Source organism: Camelus dromedarius, chromosome 18, assembly GCF_036321535.1.
Source record: "Camelus dromedarius isolate mCamDro1 chromosome 18, mCamDro1.pat, whole genome shotgun sequence".
NCBI classification, from domain to species: domain Eukaryota; kingdom Metazoa; phylum Chordata; class Mammalia; order Artiodactyla; family Camelidae; genus Camelus; species Camelus dromedarius.
This window is the reverse complement of record NC_087453.1, coordinates 39528247-39547892: the sequence shown is the minus strand read 5'-3', so window position 1 is coordinate 39547892 and position 19646 is coordinate 39528247. Positions and strand designations below refer to the sequence as shown.

Sequence of the window (19646 nt, the reverse complement as noted above, 5' to 3'; positions counted from 1 at the left end):
GGTCCTCACCCTCCCAAAGGCAATGCATTCCACTGCAACCAACCTTCTGCAAAAATGGGTCTTCCTGTTTTAGGAACCAAATCTGCTTCCCTGATATATGGAACTATCGGTTTTCTCCTTTGCCTAAAATTCCTTCAGATGTGAGTAAGTAATTCTATAATTAGAAATAGATCTTAAATATAAATATCCTGAGAGTGGGCAATACGTGGAGAACCCATTCTAACGTGTAAATGACTGATAAGAGCTTGTCTATAAAAACAAGATTTTATTAAGAGAACCTAAGGGTAGGATCAGGAATATGAAAGGCACCAGGAATGTAAGGACGTCACCCACTTGATATTGTCAAAGGAGCACTGGGCTAGGAAGTGAAGGATGGGCCCAATGTGATTTATTTTTTCTGAGCTTTGGTTTTCTCATCTGGAAAAGGAATAATTTGCCTGATGAGGAGTTCTACTTACTACTGTAATTGCAAAGTTTTGTCTGGAAATGGTCCCACTCACCTGGGCTGTCTTAAGCCTTTGCTTTGGGTGGGCAAAAAGTCACATGGTGTCAATGAGCATCAGCCTCCTGGGGGCTGGGTTGATGTTTTTGCTGCCAAAGATGCTATGAGTTGCACCACCCACCATCATGTCAGTCAATGAGCCTTTTATTCCTACGTGGTTTCAACCTTCTTCTCCTCTGCCTTAAAGTCCTGCTTTACCAGGGCTATTTACAGAATTTGTATCATAAATATTTGCAGGTAACACATTAACTGCAGGTAACACATTTTATTATGATTTTATTATATAATCTCTTTTCCTGGAGTTTTGCAAGTAAGGACTGCATAAGAACCAACTCTTTATTTATCCTAAGTTCCACCCTACAGAACCAGGTCATATTATAACTGCTTGATGCACAAGACTCAGCGACTCAATAAATACTTTACAAAAATAATGTAGTTTTTTTTCCTTTCTTAAAACATAAAAAATTAGAAATTTCTAGACTTGAGGTCTCCTTTTCTTTTTATATTTATTTATTGGGCATATATTGGTCGAGAAAAATATTAAGATGGTATTAAAATAAAATAGGTGAAATGAGGTTTATGTTCTTTTCCTATCTGTTCTGCTTTTTTTCTTTGGAAAAGTGCTAACTCCTTATTTTTACATCTGGCCTTCCTGCAGCCTTCTGAACCGATTAAGGCATGAGCAGAAATTGTGCCATTCTGGGTCCTTTTAGTAGAATCATAGCATTGTGCTAATATCAGCTTTTATTTTAAAGCCTATTTAAAACCAGGCCTCAGATTTGCTTCCAAAATGCCCATTTGCCCCCCAGTTTCTACCCAGTCTGAGGCAAGGGCATTTTGGAAGCTGAGACTCCAGCAAGGTACCTCATGACTAAATAACCTTTGGTTTAAGGTGGGCGTTTTCTTGTTTTGATATATTTCCATTGATTTATTTATTTTTTAAAGGAGTCATCACTAGAAAATTCTCTTTCTCTTCCACCTCCCTAAGCCTCCTTCTGAATTCTCTTGGAAGTGATTAAATAATTTCACGACTGACAACTCCAGAGAAAAGGTTAGGCATAAGTCACATTCACATTAAATAAGTTATATATAAAAACTGCTTATCACGTTTACAACTTCAGTTTCTTTCGCCTTTTGCGTCCCTTGGAAACACTGGATCCGGGGTGTGACTTGAATCCTGCCCGCTATGGCTTCCAGGGTCCTCTTCCCGCTTCCTTGTCCCCATCCTCCTTGTGGACATCACCCCTAGGAAGAGCTCCAGGGAGGTCTGTAGGCACTGAAGACCGCAATGGTGGCTTCAGATGGCAGTCACGGGGCCTGGAGCACACCCCTAGTGTAATTTACACAGATATTCACGTGGCATATACACACATACACGTATGCAGGTGAGATGGCCTCTGGGCCAGGAGGCAGATCAGTGCAGTGCATTCTGGTAGCATCTTCTTAATACTCCCTGGCCTCTTGGAACTGCTTGATGTAGTCTTCATCCGAGGGGCTCTCCGTGCACTTCTGTCCGTTGTTGGGAGGCCGGGCCTCGTTGTACCTGCTCCAGTCGCCCTTGCAGATAATCCAGGGCAGGATGTCCACTTTGTAGTGGAGCTCCGCCGAGAACTCGGTGCTGATGAGGTTGGGCGTGCCCGCCCCTTTGCCCCTGGTGATGAGCTGCATGTTGTCACCATAGCAGCAGTGCTGGGCGGCCAGCGTGGTGCTCTCCAGGGACAGCATAGAGCGAATGCAGTAGCGGGCGGTAGGCTTGTAGATCTCCAGCTTCTCCTTGGGCCCGCTGGCATCCCTCCAGCGGAAGTCCTTGCGCTTGATGCGGTCGAAGATGTCGGCCGTGCTGTAGGCCACCTCGGTGGGGTAGGAGCAGGGGCAGCTGGGCAGGTCATTGATCACCTTGTGCATGTACTTCTTTAAGAACTCACTCTTGCAGCTCATCCACCGCTCACAGCTGTCCGTGTCTGAAACAGGCCACAGAGAATCCTCATCACATGCCAGACTGGCCGCGGGATGGCTCTGCAGTAAACCGCCCCCTTTCCAGAGTTAAGCCCTGCAGCCCCTGGAGCCCCCAGGCCATAGCTGAACACCCTCACATTCCTTGAACTTGGGAACTTCTTTGTTCACAAGGTTCTCTGATCCACCAACTCCTTAATTTACAGTATGAAAAATGTTCAGATACATAGAAAAGTAGAGAGAATATACTTACACAATGCTTACCAAGATACCATCACCTAGACTTAACCAATCATGTTTCCTTCATTAAAAAACTTTTGGGAACATATATGATATTATTACCCCTAAATTTTAGTAGGCATCTGCATAAAAAGGAGGATAATCAAACCATATTTTCTATGGTTTCCTAGATAACCATAACCTTATTATCACTCGTAACAAAATTAACAATTCAGAGGGCTATTCTGAATCTTCTCTCTACATCAGTGATAAGCGGTAGAAAATGCCTCAAAGGAATATTTGTAGGACTAGGTTTTATTTCTGCCACTCACTGACTAGTTAAACTAGGCTAGTGGCCTAACCTCTTAACCTTAGGCAGGAAACAGTAACAATCATTACATGCAAATTCCTGTGATAAAATGCCTTAAAGAGGTAAAGCTCGTGGCCCCAGCTTTTAGTGAATTTAACACTGACCTGTAGGCTTCAAGCCAGAACCAGCCCCCAGAAGTGTCTGTGTTCAGCCTTTACAGTATTAAAAAAGATTGGATTAATTGCCAACATTTAAGAATCAGGTGATTCTAGTTATGAATGTAGATTCCTAGTTTCATTTGGAAAACCAAAAGAGATGTTTATGCTGGTCCTGCAATGCTCCATGGGAACAAGTGGCCCTGCGAGCAGGCGACCAGTGACCACTTCTTTGTCGAGGCAGGAGTTCCCCAGTTCACGACCATCCCTGCCTGACCCCTTCACTCACGGGTGTTCGCTCTTGGTCCCTTAGTCATCTGAGTCCACACCTCTGGGCTAGTGCATGTCTCAGCTTGTGCTTTCCCAGACCCTGAGACAAAGATGCCATGAAAATGGTTCTCTGGGAGGTGATTCCGGGAAACACCAGCAGGGAGCAGGGAGCAGGGAGGAGGGACAGGGAAGGGAGGGCAGCAATATAGGGTGTGGCTCAAAAAAGTAACCACTGCACAAAACTGGAGCTTCTTCCTACTAGAGAACATTTCAGTTACCCCGTCAGTGACAGGCTGGAACTTTACCCCGTGATCCTGGGATACAAATAAGGTCAAGGATTCCCCGCACCCTGCGCATCCTGGAAAAGCACTTACTGTTCTTCCTGTGACTCTCTGAGTCACAGAGGCCCCTTGTTTACTGTGACAAAGCCAGACACAGACCCTCCAAATTCCCTTTCTTTGCCTCATAAATGATTAGCTAAACTGCTTGTCCCCACTAATCAGTCAGAACAAAATGCATCTCAACCAAACTTTAGTTAATGCTCTCCTCTTCTTTCAAGTCCCGGAACTTTGGCCTCCCAGCCTGAGCTAGCATACAGACTCTCCTTAAGGGTCCCTCCTAGAAAACAGGCTGGCCTCAGGGGAAAACTTTCTCTGCTGTATTATCTGCCCTCGCCTCCCGTTCATCCTACATCCCCACACCTGGTTCTTTCTAGCCTGAGTCACCCCTCAATAAAGGAAAGCACTTTTGCCTAACCCTTGAGATGTTTGTGGGCCTAGAGTCCCTCTCTTGCAAATAGCCCCCTCCCCTCTTGCAACAATCCTTTGAATACTCTTTGCAGAAAGATTTGTTTTTGATTTGGCAGGGATCTGGGCATTCTCCCCCAGCTCCCACGCATCACGGATAGGGGGCTGCTCCTGGACTTCCAGCCGACCATGCATTCGTGGGCTGGTGTGCTCTGGGGGCCAGAAGAAGTTCTCTGGCAAAGAACCACAGGGGCCGCTGGGGTGTGGGCACCTGTGCGGGCAGCGCAGTGAGCTCAGTCAACTGCCGTGGCTGAGATGAGGGATATACAGGGAAGCCACCCATGGTGGAATGTGGGGTGCATTAAGGGTGCGTCAAAGCAGAGTCCCAAGAGGGTTACAAAGTGTCATTTCTATCAGTGCAAGTCAGGGAGTGCTTCAAGGAGCGTGTGACCCCGGGCTGGTTCTGAGGCTTGGCTGGGCTGCATGGTTGCCCCCAGGTGTCCGACTCTGAGCTCCTGCAAGGAACCCTGCGGCACTTTGCTGACTGGCAGCCTCTGTGTCTGCGTCAGTGTTCACATCAAAGTCATGGCTGCTCTTGGTTGCTGACTGAGTGTGGTGGGGGTGCTTGCCCAGCTAGGGACTAGCAGCCTTTGCTGAGGGTGCCCCGTTGGCATGGCCAAGACTTTCTCAAGCTGCCCTGATGTCCTTGCCTCCCAGTCGTCTTTCCTTCCCTCCTCCCTTTGCAGGGGTCAAGTTTGCCCCTTGGTCTGAAAGCCCTCCCTGCCTGCTCCTCTGCCTTCCCCCTGTACCCTCCTGAGTGCCTCCCCAGGGAGTCTCCTGAATGTCCAATCCCATCTCAGAGGGCTGGAGCTGACAGACTACAGGAGCAGAGATGGGGGCAAGGGGGGCCACCCAGATTAGTGTTAATTGTGCAAACCAGGGTTTGTGGGGTTGTCTAGGAGTAGGGGACATGTTCACTTTCCCTGGAGCAGAGGATATGGGGAAGGGAGGCGGTTGGTGTCAGATCATTGGGGTCTTCAGTACAGTGTAGGCTTGTTCAGAGGGCACTAGGGAACCACGGAAGGTCTTTGAGTGATAGTGTTCAGTAGGAAGATATACTCAGTGCTGATGTCAATTGAAAGAGTCCAGTTGAGGTGCTCTGGGAGGGAACAGCAGGTGAGATCAGAAGCAGTCAGATAGTTAGGGCTGCCAGGCCTCGGTGGGCTTAGAGGTGAAGGGGAGAAGGTATCAGAAGGTCTCTCCAGCTCTGACCCAGGGGCCTGGGAGGCGGGTGGTGTCATGAGTAAAAATCAAGTGGTCAGAACCGGGGGAGCAGCATGGAGTGGGGCTCCGGTTTTCCTTGAGTGAAATGAGGAAGAGAGAGATGGGAGCACTTCTCAGGAGTTGAGAAGGGCCTGGCCTAAGATAAAATGTATGGGATCTTGTGCAAGATGGCCTGGGATCGAATCAACTCATGTGTCTAGCAGCCCTGTGACCTTGAGCAAGGAATTCGACCTTGCTATGCTTCAGTTTTCTCATCTGTAAATTGGGGATTAAAATAGTGCCTTTTTCAAAAAATGTGATGAGGATTAAACCAGAGGGAAGGCAGCGAGTGCACAGAACAGGGTGCCCCCAGCGGGGATCTGCTGAGGCTCTGAGTTCTAGGATTCCACCCCTAGAGCCCCTGACTGAGCAGCTGCTAAGAGAACGGAGGTTCCACCCTGGGACGTGTGTGTCTGTGAAGCCAGTGGGGGTCCCCGTCAGAGGGCAGGGTGTTCAGAAAGAAAATTCAGTGAGACCCCAGAAAATAGCTTTGTATTTTTCCTCCAGGGTAGAAGGCCATCATACTTCATGTACCTACGAGACGTATATCTTTTGACTTATTTTTCTCAGACTACATGGAGTGTACAGTGTGACTATTCTAAATGCTTTACAAGTATGAACTCATTTAACTCTACAACAGATCTAGGAGGTAGGCACCGTTACCATGTCCCATTTTATAAATCAGAAAACTGAGGCCATAGTAGGTTAAGAAACTTGACTTTGTGCTAGTTAAGCTTTTCTCATCTCTGCTAGGCATCTTCTATCTGTCTTTCTAGATCCCCATTCCATATTCTTCCTTGCCCTGGAAGGTTGCCCAGTGTGGACTGGATCAGTGGGCTCTCTGCACCCTGACTTCTAATTGGGGTGAGTCCATGGGAGAAACTGGTCAGAGACCAGAGGGAGGAAGGCAGGCGCAAGGTCAGGGTATAGTCCCCTAGGCTCCTCCCTCACTGTTACAGGTTGGCTGCATCCTTCTGACAGCCAAAGTGCTGTCAGGTAGCCCTCCCCTGTGGTTCTGGTAACCACTCCTTCTCCTGGGCCCTCCAGGCCAGGAGGTGATAAGGGCTCTCCACTGTTGCCAGCCCCAGGGGTCTGTTTGATCCCTTCTTGGTCTCCATCCACCTGCTCATACCTTTGCAAACGGACCCTCATCAAATGCTCCTCTGCTACCTGATTTGAGTGTGTGCCACATTTGTTCCTGCCCAGAACCAGATTGATCCACCATCCTGTCTCCTCCCTGTGTGTCCTTAGCTGCCACTGGACCCCTGGCCACAGGAAAGGACAAGCAGCTGCCTGAGATACAGGGAGGCCTAAGAAGCTCTTTTCCCCAAAAGACTGTCTTGCTACTTCACCATTGTATGGAAAATTCCCACTTTTAATCTTTAATTTTTTTTTTTTTTGATCAAATGCATTGTGTTTGGAGAAGGCTCCTGCTGAAACAGTTTGGTTCTGTGTGAGGCCTGAGGTGGGAGCCCCTGGGCAATTGAATTTCCAAACCCACTCCAATTTGGCTGAGGAGGGCAGAAGTGAAGAAGCTAAGGATGAATTTTGGGGGTGGCAAAAAGAAATGGGGCAGAGGACATCTCACCTTTCTGCAAAGCAGAATTACACCCAGAAGTACGCTATTTTGAAAAAGCGAGCCTTCCCCTGGCGCCTGAGGGGGCACTTGCTCCATGTTTGTTGCACTCGCTCTAGCATTTTCTAGCAGATGAGTAGCAGGGTGCACCGATGATTTACAAAAAAATTCAGTGGTCGGGGGCAAGCATCATGTTGAAAAAAATCCCCTTTCTCCTCTTCCCTCCCCCCCGCCCCGCCCCTCTGATGGAAAACTGACATCACCATTCCTTGATTTCACTGGGGACCCTTGGGGAGGGCTATGGGAAGAGAGGCCATGAGGCTTGAGGCCCTTACTCTGGATGGGTCCCATGCTAGGGGGAGGGCAGTCCCTGCCAGATTACTGTGGACACTGTGTCCCTGGCAGGGTGGACACAATACAGCTGTTGGGTTCTGTCTGGCACAGGAGGCCTGGGACGGCTCTCTCATGCTTGGGGTATATTTGGTGAGGAAGAAATATGCTGAGAGAATTGGACCCCATAAGAGGAAAATGGAACATTTAGATGGATCCAAGGATGGCATTGCAAAGGTGAAAGGCATCTCTAAAACACTAAGTCAATATCTGGATGAAAAAGAAAGAAATTCTTCTTACCAACTTCGAAGAGCTTGGTGGCATTAAACTCTTCACTTCCCGCAAGCAGACTCACTTCAGTGGCAGCTGTCCTGAAGGTGTCTTCAATTCCTAAACAGACAGGACTCATTTTTCCCTGGTTCTATGGAAACAGTCACCGCCCCCCACCCTCAAGACTGGCAAATAAAGAAAAAACAAATACACCTGAACAAAGCCTTTTTTGTATTCATCGCTACTCATGGGCAGAAACTGGCCAACAGAGGAAACAGTAAAAAGCAGGTAGTAGAGCAGAAAATATATTAACCCCCCAGATACCATTTGCAGCATGAAATCAGATCCAAACGTGCCTGAATGAGTTCCTAAGGAATATATTCCCTGGGCTCAGGAATGGGGTTCTGGGCACTGGGGGACACACGTCAGGATGGCTGGCTGTCTGCTGGTGTCAGGGTAGAAACCAAATCAGAGGCTGTGGACCACAGTGATAACTTGCCATGTGGCCAATACCAGTCTTGAGGACTGATTCACTGGGTTCAAATCATTACTAGCAGGGTGACCTTGGGCAAGCCACAGGACCCTGGTGTGATTCAGTTTTCACATCCATGCATGGGGAGAACCAAATGGTCCACCATACAGTGTTGAATGAATTGGATGGGTCATGTGTAAAGAAAGCCCTGTGAGTAGGAAGTGGTAAGTGAGAGTGACAGTTTCCCCTTGAATATTTCTGTAGCTCATTTTGAGGAGGCAGCAGTCCTTAGCTGAAACCTGATCGCTCATATTCTAGGACTTTTGGCACTGCTGATGATGCTCCAGAGGAAAGAAGCTGGGGTGGTCATTACTCACTCGGAGACAGTAAACCTAGCTTGCCTCCAACTTCCTGGCTCCCTCCCCTCCCCAGACTATCTACCCCACTCCATCCCATCCAGGCTTCCTTTGCAAACAGGGATCCTATGTAAGTAGAGGCAGCCAGGAGAGGAAGCAGCAGTAGAACATAGACTCTTTGTTGGAGAACCTTGGCTGTCCTGCTAGGCATGACTTGATTTCCTTTAACAGGCTCTCTCTGATTTTACATGAGGCCCCTAGAACTTATGTGTATGGTCGGCCTAGGGGACCGTGTGATCCCCTTTTACAGTGTGATCACTGCCAGGCCAGGGAGATGGCCTGCCTCCTGAATCTTTCCAGCGAGGCTGAGAATCAATCAACCAGAAGAAGAAAGAGATCCTGTAAGAGGAGATCCTTCTTGCTCAAGGGAGCCCTGAAAAGCTGGCAGAGTCAGAACAGAGAGGCAGAAAGGATGGACGAAAGGCAAGGTCAGATGAGAAGAAAATGGATGAACAGGACTGCTGGCCACACTGCGGGGAGAAAACCAGAAGGAAACATTCAAAATGGCTGCAGAGAAGATATCCCCTGACAAGACCTCTTGGTCCACTGCTTTTGGGTCTAGGCACCAGCTAAGCTGCCGAGCCCCGACACTGAGTGCTATCTGGGTCCAGCTTCACTAGGATGAGCCCAGGAAAGATCAGGAAAAGCATCCTGATCGTCCCACTTTTGGAAATCCATCTGCATGGCCGACCGGGGCCACAACAGCCTCTTCTCGCCTGTCAGCCCCATTTTCTACACACACCCCTTTGCTGTCACACACATGCCCAACTCCATCCTCTCTCAGCTCAGAAATCCCTTTGCTTTTGGACTTCATTTTCTGTTCTAAGTCTCAGTCTTACGGTTTGAGAACAGAGTTTCTAGGAGTCAAAACAGGATGTCTAGGGTGCGGGGAGCAAATGTTCCATCTCTGAAATTTCTTTCAGAGGAAGCCATTTGAAATGTGGGATTTCTTGGAAGAGCCCAAGATGGCATTTCAGGCTGGTACTCCACCTGGCCATGGGGAACATGTGGTAAGTGGAAAACTACAGACCAGGAGATGGTCAACTTTTTTGGTCAAGGGACAGAAAGTAAATATTTTAGGCTCTGGGGGTCACATGGGGTCTTGCTTGCATATTCTTTCTCCTCCTTTTCCTCTTTTCCCCCCTCCTTTGCTTCCTCCTCTTTCTTCTCCACAACCCTTTAGAAAGTGTGGGCCAGATAGAAACAGGCCGTGGTTTGATAACGCAGCAGTCACAACTACTTTTTAACCCAATATGGCCTCTCACCAAGTTTGCAATTAGTTACTTTTTAAAAACATTGATGATGCAGTGTAAAGTGATAATCAATGGCCAAGTTGCCCCAATTTGCTCCCCTGGGAGCCTTCAGCAACTCTCAGGCATTACCAATAGGACGAACACATGGTTTTTCTCTAGATGGCTGTTAATCCTCTGCTCCTGGCTTCCTTGCAAGACCATGAATATCTGTCTTTATGTGTCTTTTTAAGGTACAACCAATCCCACATCAAAGGCCCAAATTAGCCAGAGTCCCTCCTTTAAATTAAGTACATGGTGGCATTGTCTTCTAGGTCATGGTTACTGTAATTGTGCATAGGACTCAGAAAATCCATCTTTTCAGCCACTAAGCTGATTACTTGTGTCTTATTGTCCCTGTTGGTCAGAATTCTTATTAGAAAAATGGTTGTCCTGTAAAAAGTCAATTTGTAAAAGTTTTTAAATATAAATTAAAAGCTTCCACAGGCTCACAGATATGGAGAACAAACTAGTTGTTTACCAGTGGGGAGAGTGGGGAGGGGCAGTGTAGGGTCGGGAAGAGAAAGATATAAACTACTGGGTGTAAGACAGAGATGTACTGTACAACATGGGGACTCTAGCCAGTATTTTGTAATAACTGTAAATAATCTTTAAAAATTGTATAAAAAATAAAATAAAATAAAGCTTCCCCTTGAACATGGAGCCACATCCTGGGGTAAACCCACCTGGGCAGTTTGGATGGTCACAGGTCCTAGATTCTGTTGCAGTACATGCATAGCCACAGGACCTGGTTCGTTTCTGGTTGCCGTTCCCACAGGTGACACTGCAAACAGACCAGAGACTCCAGTCGCCCTCACCATCTGTGGAATCTGGAAGGGAGCCAGGGAGATGGTCACCAGCCTCGCCCAGAGTCCCCATGTCCTCCCTTCAAGCTGCCTGCCAACCATCCGCATCCATTGCTCCACTGTTGGAGAGGCCAGAGACCAGCTGGAGTCAAAGGGTTTATGACTCCAGGGTTCATTTTCAGGATTAGCTTCATGGAGAAAGGGACTCTGTCTGAGGTTTTGGGCATGTGGCCATGCCCTGACCCCTAGAAGCTGCCCAGTAAGTGCTTGTTGAGAAGGCATACATTTGCAGAGTATGGGCCATGGAATAATATGGTAGGGATTTTCCAAAATGACCATCATCACTTCCTTTACATGCAGAGAGAGGAGCTGTCTGGAGGGTCACCCATACACCATACATGGGAGTGAAGCCTTCCTGGATCTTCCAGCCACTTCCCAGTGGACAGCTGAGCGCAGCTGATGCCATTGGCAGTAGAGGAACTGTCCACTGGGGCCCTGTCTGAACTCCTGAGCCACAGAATCATGAGAAAGAATACACTGCTGTTGTTTTGGTCATCGAGTTTGGGGGTGGTTATGCAGCAGTAGATAACTGACACACGGTGGAAGCTAGACATGGTCCTTGGAGGTCATCACTCAGCATCTATCCAACAAATACCTACTGGGCCCCTATTATGTGTCAGGCACAATTCTGGGTATGTGAGATGTATCATTAAATAAAACTTTCAAAGATTTCTGCCCTATAGAATTCATATTTTAGTGAAAAGGGTCAGACAATAATCAATAAACACAAAAAATGAGTAAATTTTGCAGTATCTCAGAAGTCAATAAGTGGAATGGGAAAAAGAGAAGGAGACCAAGTTAGGGGGGCCTGGGTGCGTGAGAGATGCTGGTATATTACTGAGACGGAATTTGCCTTTTTAAAGGTAAGGAAACCAAGTCCTGAAGTGGTTGGGTGATCCACTCAAGGCCGTCAGGGTGAGAGCAAGAACATTTGGGCTCACGTGCCAAGTTCCTGATCTCTAAAGCATGACTCTTCCTGAGCACCTTCACTCTGAAATACCTTTTCCTGCTTTCTCCAAATCTTCCTCCAGCCTTGGATCCTCTGCCAGTGCCAAGCACGGAGCCCCAGACATGTTCCAGCAGGGAAGGGGTCCACTCCATCCATAACAGTTCACAGAGATTGTTACTACGAAGGCCTGGCAAGAATGTAGTCCACACGTGTTTCTGCCTGAACCGCGGGCCCTGTGCCAACCTCCCAGGTTGCTGTTTGCCTGATGCTCGCTCTGCACGCTGCTTAGGCAAACATCGGGCCATTGGTTCTCCTCGGCCCACTATACACAGTCTGTGGTGGGGGTTCCTGGTTGAGTCCTCTTCCCTAACCCAAAGTGAAGAGTTTGCTCACACCTCACCTGCCCCCTGGACCTCATTCATTTCTCTTCCCTCCCCAAAAGGAATTTTTCCAAACTTTATTTCCTTCCAAGAAATGGTTTTCCAACCTCACGGCCAAGATGTTTGAAACTATTGCCTCATGTGAGGGGATAGGTCTGCTTCCCCCCATCAGCTGCCTTCATCTCTGCCACCTCCCACCTGGGCATCAGTGCAGTGAAACTGGAGGGACCACTGAGGAGGTGGGCCTTGGCTGCTCCAAGACCGCTCGGTAAACTCCCCAGAACACAAGGTATGTACCTGGAACAATCACAAGGTGGCGCTCTTATCAGCAGGCGTATCCAGATGTAGCGGGTTATACGCACATATGAACACCCCCCCGGGGCCAGAGTTTCTTAAAAAGAACAGCCACCACAGCAAAACATCACCAGTAAAGATCATACTGTCCTTAGACTCATAGAAAGGGGGTGGTGGGTCAGTTATAAAAAGCTTATTAAATCATATAAGCCCATGTCACCTGTATGGTGAAGACATGATCCAATGATGCCAAGAGGTCTCCCGCTGGCCTCAACCATCTAGAAATCTCTGGCAATCTTTTCCCCAGTTATAGTAAAATGGATAGCTAGTTTTGGGAAATATCCCCCAAATTCAAGATTTTAGCATTAAACACACCACGGGACCTATACTGGAATCTCTGCCTGAGGTAATTTCTCATTTTGGGTTCTTGGATCTAAATTACTGAACGTTAGTCCTGTGTCAGATTGTGTGAAAACTGACTTCCATAGCTCTTCCTCCAAACCCTCCCCTGGGTCGGTACCCTTTCACACCGACCCCAGTCCGGGCCACATGTCTTGCTTTGGACAATGGGGAAAGAGCAAACATGATGCAACCACGGGCTGAAAGCGTGCTTGTGCATTAGGGCGGCCTTCTTGTGGTAGTGAACTCCTCTACTACCAAGCGAAGAGTCCAGGCTAGCATCCTGGAGGGTGAGGGATGGGGGAGAGAGGGCCAGCCATCTCAGCAGCCCCTGCTGTCCATCTGGGACCCCATCACTGTGAACGAAGCCATGCTAAACCACGCACCTCAGCCCAGCCAGCCCGGAGCAGCATGGTCCAGACAACCTGCAGACTCTTCTCTCACAAACACATTTGAACTTTTAAGCCACTCAGTTTCGGGGGTGGTTTCTTACGCAGAAAAAGCTATTACAAATACACCATAAAAATCCTCCCTATAACAGGCTCCCTCGACGGCTGGTGGACTTGGAGCTTTCATCAGTGGCTTTCTCTCTGTCTTGGAGAAAAGTGGGCATGTCTGCCCACTGCTCTGAAGCATCTACAGTATACAGCCCCAGAGGAATGCCACAGCCAAACCTCCTCGTGGGGGCTTCTATTTGTTTCATGTGTTCAAAGGACAGAAAGGGAATTTCTGACTGGAGGACAAAGATTTCAGGGTGGGCTTCTTCCTGCGGTAATGAAACTGGGGCACATTGCTCAGAGCAGAAGATGAGTGTGAGCAGCAATAATTACAAAGATGACAACAAAGACAGTAGAACACTGTCCCTGCAAACATTTGTATGGTGCTTTGACAGTCCCTGTGAGGGCAGAGAACACTCCCCAGTGCAGTGGGCTGAGAGCTGGGTTTCAAGGACGTCACTTGAAATTTTAAAGTGGTCATTATATACTTTCAGGGCACTTGAGTTCTGTGGGCCGGGTATAGTGTTTGGGTAACTGACGTGACTTGGGTCTTGGCTTGGCCACTGGTTAGTCTCCACCACCAATTCTAAATGATAGTGGCTTCTATTTATTGAGGGCACACTGGAACCAACCGCTCTGTCCAAACACACGGCTTTAACTCCTATAATAATCCTGCAAAGTTGGTAGAAACTTTCTCCTTTTGTGGATGAGGAAACCAAGGCTCAGAGAGCTTAAGACACTTGCCTAAGGTCACACAGCTCAAACTTGGCAGAGTAGAGATCGACCTGAGACCTGCCTGCTTGTGCCATATCTTATTCTATATCCTGGTGTTCTAGCAGCTTTGATTCTGGTCCAAGCAGCCCTTCCTTAAGATACTCACTTATATGGCCAACAATACAAAGAAAAACCCTTGCAAAAAATCATGGTGGAATCTTCTATTAAAATAGGACCCTGATCAGTCAGAGAACTGCAAAGAACTGAGTCCCCACCCCGAATACACTAAGCAGTGCCCATCTGATTTCATTATACAGGGTATTCAGAACAACTTGGGGGATGGTGTACTACTATTTGACAGAAAAATATTTATGCGGACTCTTTCTTTTCTCTGGGTGGTACCATCAGTATCTCAGACACATACAGTTCAGAGCTGAGCTGACTCACGGTCACATAATGCGCTTCTACGATCGCAAGTTAGGTCTAACTAGCTCCTATTTTGTGTTTCATAATTTATTCTAAAGATGCTGTTCTAGTCTATGTCACCTAGGATTTTTGGCAATTCTCTTTGGTCTCAGACATTTAAATTTATTAAAAATCTTACCTTTGAAAATCTGAGCTCAGTATCTCCCACAAAGACCAGTTCCTGTGGCAAGTTTAGCTGGTCTCAGACAGGTGGGCAAGTCCTTGTACTTGAGCTCCTTTGCCTCTGCATGGACCTCACCTTCCTGGGCTGTATTTTCTCTCCTTGTATCCTCCACAGTGTACTATTTTTTATTTTACTCGACATAGAGATAAATGCTTAGAAATTTCTCTGTATGTTCTTGTGGTTTTAAATGAAAGAGGACTCAACTCATCTGATGCTGTAAGGAACTCAGAGATCTCAAGTCCCTTGTCAGCCTGATGGAGAAGCAGTAATCAATCACTCATCCATTTTGCAAATGCTACTGAGCTCAAAGTGTGGTCCGAGGGCCAACAGCGTCAGCTTCACCAAGGCTGCACACTTTCCTACATCTACTGTATCAGAAGCTGCTTTCACCAACATCCTCCAAGTGATCTGTGTGCACATGAAATTCTGAAAAGCACTGCTTTAGAGGTATCATAAGGGCCAAGATTTTTTATATAAAGTAGTAATCCTGATATCCAGCCTAACAATGGAGATGTTACTAAGGGAGACTCCAATACCATAAAAGATGGGCGTTTCTCCAACAGCCTAGTGATGCTGGAAAGTTCAGGTGCAGGGTCCCCTCCAGGAACTTCAGGTCTAGAAAGGTGAGGTGAATGAAGGTGGCAGAGGCAGCCACTGTAACTGGTCCAGGAGAAGCAAATTCTACCCTCAAGGTGGAAATGGAGGGGATATTTTTAATATTCATAAATTTGGCGGAATATTTTCTTCAAAAGCTTTAGATGAAAAAGTTGTTTCTAAGTGGTGGTCTTCAAACTGCAGTGAGCATTCGAATCCCCAGATGACCATGGTTGAAAAAAGGAAGAAACGAGGAAGAAACATTCCTGGATATTCTGATTCAGTAGAAGGACAACAGTGGCTCTGAACCTGTGCCACACACTGGAGTCACCGATGGAGCCTTAAAAACACTGATGCCTGGGTCCCACCCCCAGGGATCCCAAGTTAATTGATCTTGAGAGAAGTCCAGGCATTGGGATTTTTAAAAAAATTGTGCAGGTGAGTATGAGCAACCTTACTGAGAAACACTGGTGCACTGGGCATCACTATTTCAGATCAGAGGCCCCTGGAGTGCTTGCTCAAAGGTAGATTTGGAGGACCCTTCTCAGAGTGGCTGAGAGTGGGGCCTGAAAATTTGCATTTTTATCATAGTCTCAGGTGATGCTGATCAGCTGGCGTGGGGACCGCACCTTGAGAACTGCTCGTATATAGGGAAGGGGCTGGGGCCCAGGATGGGTGTTAAATTTTAACATGCACCCAGAGATTCTGATGTCGAGGGTCTGAGCTCCACTCAGAGAAACGCTGTTCCGTGTGGGCTGGGCAGCCCAGTTAAGCTGCAGTCCTGTGCAGCGTCGGGCTGGTCTCCAGCTCTTGTCCAACAGTTCAGTTCAGCACTGGACTTTTCCTTCCAATCCTATTTTCCAATCTAACTGTCACTTTTTAGATCCACTCTACTGCCCAAACAGATACGCTTTCCCCGCCCCACCCCCCAACAGAGGCAGAATAACATAGTGGTGAAGAGGTTAAGAGGTCAGGCTCTTGACCCAGACCGTCTGAGATGAATCCTAGATCTTGGCCCTTGAGACCAAAGTTGCTGACCTTCTCCAGGCTTTAGTTTCCCCATCTGTGAAATAGGGTACCTGCCTCAGGGAGCTGATTAAATGGGCCAATATATGAGAGGTGCTGTGAAGACGGACTATGCATGGCAAGTTCTATATAAAGGTTGGCTACTGTTCCCAATCCTTCCTCTTGGAAAATAAATCGGACTTCTTCCGGGAAAGGGGAAGGTTTCACGACCCTCCTGGTTGGATGGGGTATGGGAACTCTCTTTCTACCCACATAGCATTTGATGCGTACCTCTGCCATGGCACTTTTTTGCTCTCTCAGTTAACTTTTCTCTTTTGTCCATAGGTAGGTGAGATGCCTTTTAGGGAAGAATCGTGTCTTACTCATTTTTGGCTTTCCAGCACCTAACGTAGTGATGGATATAAGATGTGGTCAGTGTCAGTTGAACAAATGAATGATGTGGCTGGAGAAAAAAAAAATTGTCTTACTCTTCTGGAAGTGGCCTAAGTTCATCTATTAGCAGGCAGAAATGACTGTCCAATATACAACTCATCTTTCTGTTGAAAAATGGGGGTAATGGTGAGCTTGCACATGGTGCCAGGCAAGTCATCTCCATCATATAGTGTGTGCTCCTACATCTGCAGGTGCTGACCCACAAGAACATCATGATGATGGCTGCATTTGTAAGAGGTCAAGGACTCTTACAACACAAGGCACACTGCCTGATTCCTCACCAAGCCTGGCCAGGTGCTTTCCAAACCTGCTTCCTCTTCATCTAGGACACACAGAGAACATTTCCCAGCCTCCCTCACATCTATGTGGGGCCAGGTGATGAGGTCTTGCCAATAGAATTTGAGCAGATGTGAGGTGGGTCACCTCCAGGCTGAGGGGCTTAAGAGCATGTGTGCCTTTTCTGGACTCTGTCTCTCTACTCGTCTGCCAGCCAGACAAATAATTTGAGCAGAGCATCCAGTGGGTACTTTTCAGGCCCTCACATTTGGTGGAGCTTCAAGATGGAAGGAGCCTGGCTGGGTCCCTGAATGACTGAGTGGAGCTGAGTCCCCCCGATCCTGTCTCTCAACTCAGCTTAAGAGAGAAATAAACTTTCATTATTTTAAGTCATCGAATAAAATTGTTATCTCATCTATCCTACTCTAAAAGCATGGGAAACTCTAAGTCCCCATTTGGAGGTCTTGAAATTTATGGGTGGGGAGACCTCACTGTGACGATGCATGATAACACATGTCCATAGGGTCCCCAAGGGCCGCTCTGCTGCCAGCGTCCAACATAACACATTTGCCTGGTCAGAGGAGGCAGCTGGGCACATCTCCTTCACTAAACTGATTTTCAGTATGAGTTTTTACAGGCAAGTATGCAAGGGGGTTAATTTGGTGATTTCTTCATTTTTGGAAAAAAAGGAAAGTTTGGGGAAAAATAGGGCAGAACCTTAGAGAGCCCCTGACTAAAAAGAAAATTCTTTCCAAGGATAATTGGTATTATTTTAAAATTATAGTCTTTCCAGAAAATGTGGCTGCTGGTGCCTCTTGGGGCTTCTGTGGACAGAGCCTGTAGGAGGTTCGCCTCACGGAAGACCAAAAGCCACACACTGTAAACTGGGTTTTGCTTGGCTCAGTGTCTGTTAGGCCTCATCCGTCCTCACTTATTCTCCCCACCAATTTCACATTACTGGGTGGTAAACTCACCATATTCTGGCTGATCTTTGGTTTCAAAAGTCCGGTGGCCTGGGGCCGGACGGTCCCACCCCCCAGGGGGGTTGAGGAAGTTGCTGTCGTCTGAGGTACTGTCGTACTTGTAGTCCTGGTCCCCGTTGTTGGCCCTCGCCAAGGACAAGGACCTCTGCCACCAGGCCCGCCAGTCGGGGGGTGGGACAGACCAGCTGGGCTTATTCTCCGGATGCTGGTCTTTATCTGCTTCCGAGTCAGGACCGTCCACCACCTCTATGGTGACCTGAAGAATTCAGAACAGGCTAGGGTCAATGAGGAGTCAACAGCCTCCAAGCCGGGTGACCCCTGGAAGAAAGTCTGAGATGGCAGAAGGAAAGGCACCCCTCATGAAGGGAAGTTGAGGCTGTGTGGCGACATGGAACGGGGGACACCCAGGGGCGCCCAGACAGACCTCACGACTAGATGGCACTGATACCCATGGGCCCAGGGCTGGGAGGAGGCAACGCATCACTAGGGCCCCTGGTTTACTGACAACTACGTTGCTGGGTAAATATGTACTGTGTATGCTCTTGAAATGACACAAGAATAAGTAAAATAAAACCAAACACTGGTGGAGTACTAACTGTATTGGGCACTGTTCCGAAGGCCCTACATATATGAATTTACTTAATCCTCATAACAACCGTATAAGGTCAGTACTATTGAATGGCCTTTGTGGTTGGTGATCCGTGAAGATGGCCCTGGCATTCCCTCCCATTCCTGTGCATGCATGCCTCTCCTCCCATCGAGAGGTGGAGTTCATTTCCTCTCCCTTTCAACCTGAGCTGCAATTGTGACTCACTTTACCCAGCAGAATGTGGTAAGGGTGACACTGTGACAGAAGCCTTACGAGGTCTGGTAGTTCCCTTTTCCTTCTCTTGGACTGTTCCTACCATGATGTGAGGAGTCCAGCAGCCTGGGCTGCTGTGCACGCAGCGGCCACGTGAAGAGGGAGACCACAGGGAGAACAAGGTCTCCTCCGTCACTGGCCCCAGGCATTGTGTGCGGCCGTCTTGGATCCTTCAGCCCTGTGGGGTCACCCCAGCTGATACCATGTGGAGCAGAGATGAGCTCTCCCCTCTGAGCCCTGCTCCAGTTCCTGCCCAGGACTGTGAGCAATCCAGTGGTTGTTGCTTCAAGCTATTAAGTTTTGGGGTGGTTGCTAGACAGCAATAGATAGCTTTTTATAGACAGGGAAGAGGGGCACACAGAGAAGTTCACAGCTTGCCTAAGGTCACACAGTAGTCACTGGCAGACGTGGCTAGTCCAGCTCCAGAGCTCTTACCACTGTGCTCTTGCTGACTTTGCCATACCGCTCTCAAAACGTGAGTCACAGAGGGGCCGTCCTCTCCTGTGACCAAGTGAGCACAGAGGCCACTGATGCTGGTGGGGGCTGGATGCCACAGGATGTGTAGAGATGTGAGTACAAGGTCCCTGTGGTCTAGGCGTTTCCAGCTGTGATTTTCACTTATCCCACTGTCCAGATCCAGTGCACCCTCCTCAATCAACCCTCAGGGTCAGAGCCGATCATCCTGGAGCCAAGGTCAGGACTTGCTTGTGGATTTATGGAGCCTGGTTTGGAAGTCACGGGGCTAAAAGAATGCAGCTTCTTGGCTCCGAGAGACAATCAACACAGAGAAACTTGTTTAAAAAATATAATAAAAGACTCCTTGGGTTTCTTTGACCATCACACAACTCTTGCAACACCCCCTGGATAAGTTATGTGCAAATGAATCAGAAACAT

The 19646-nt window shown here is 47.9% G+C and overlaps 1 protein-coding gene across 1 annotated transcript in view; it reads right to left on the bottom strand.

The window, feature by feature from the left end:
• Window positions 1-752: 752 nt before the first annotated feature.
• The window catches only part of ISM1 (isthmin 1), a 69030-nt gene continuing 50136 nt past the window's right edge, over window positions 753-19646 (bottom strand). Inside the window, exons 3-6 of the mRNA XM_064475887.1 lie at window positions 17882-18146; window positions 10518-10661; window positions 7685-7774; window positions 753-2463 (exon numbers count right to left, since the gene is read on the bottom strand). Of these exons, the coding sequence (XP_064331957.1) occupies window positions 1946-2463; window positions 7685-7774; window positions 10518-10661; window positions 17882-18146 (1017 nt within the window). The 3' untranslated portion in view covers window positions 753-1945. The remainder of the gene's footprint in view (window positions 2464-7684; window positions 7775-10517; window positions 10662-17881; window positions 18147-19646) is intronic.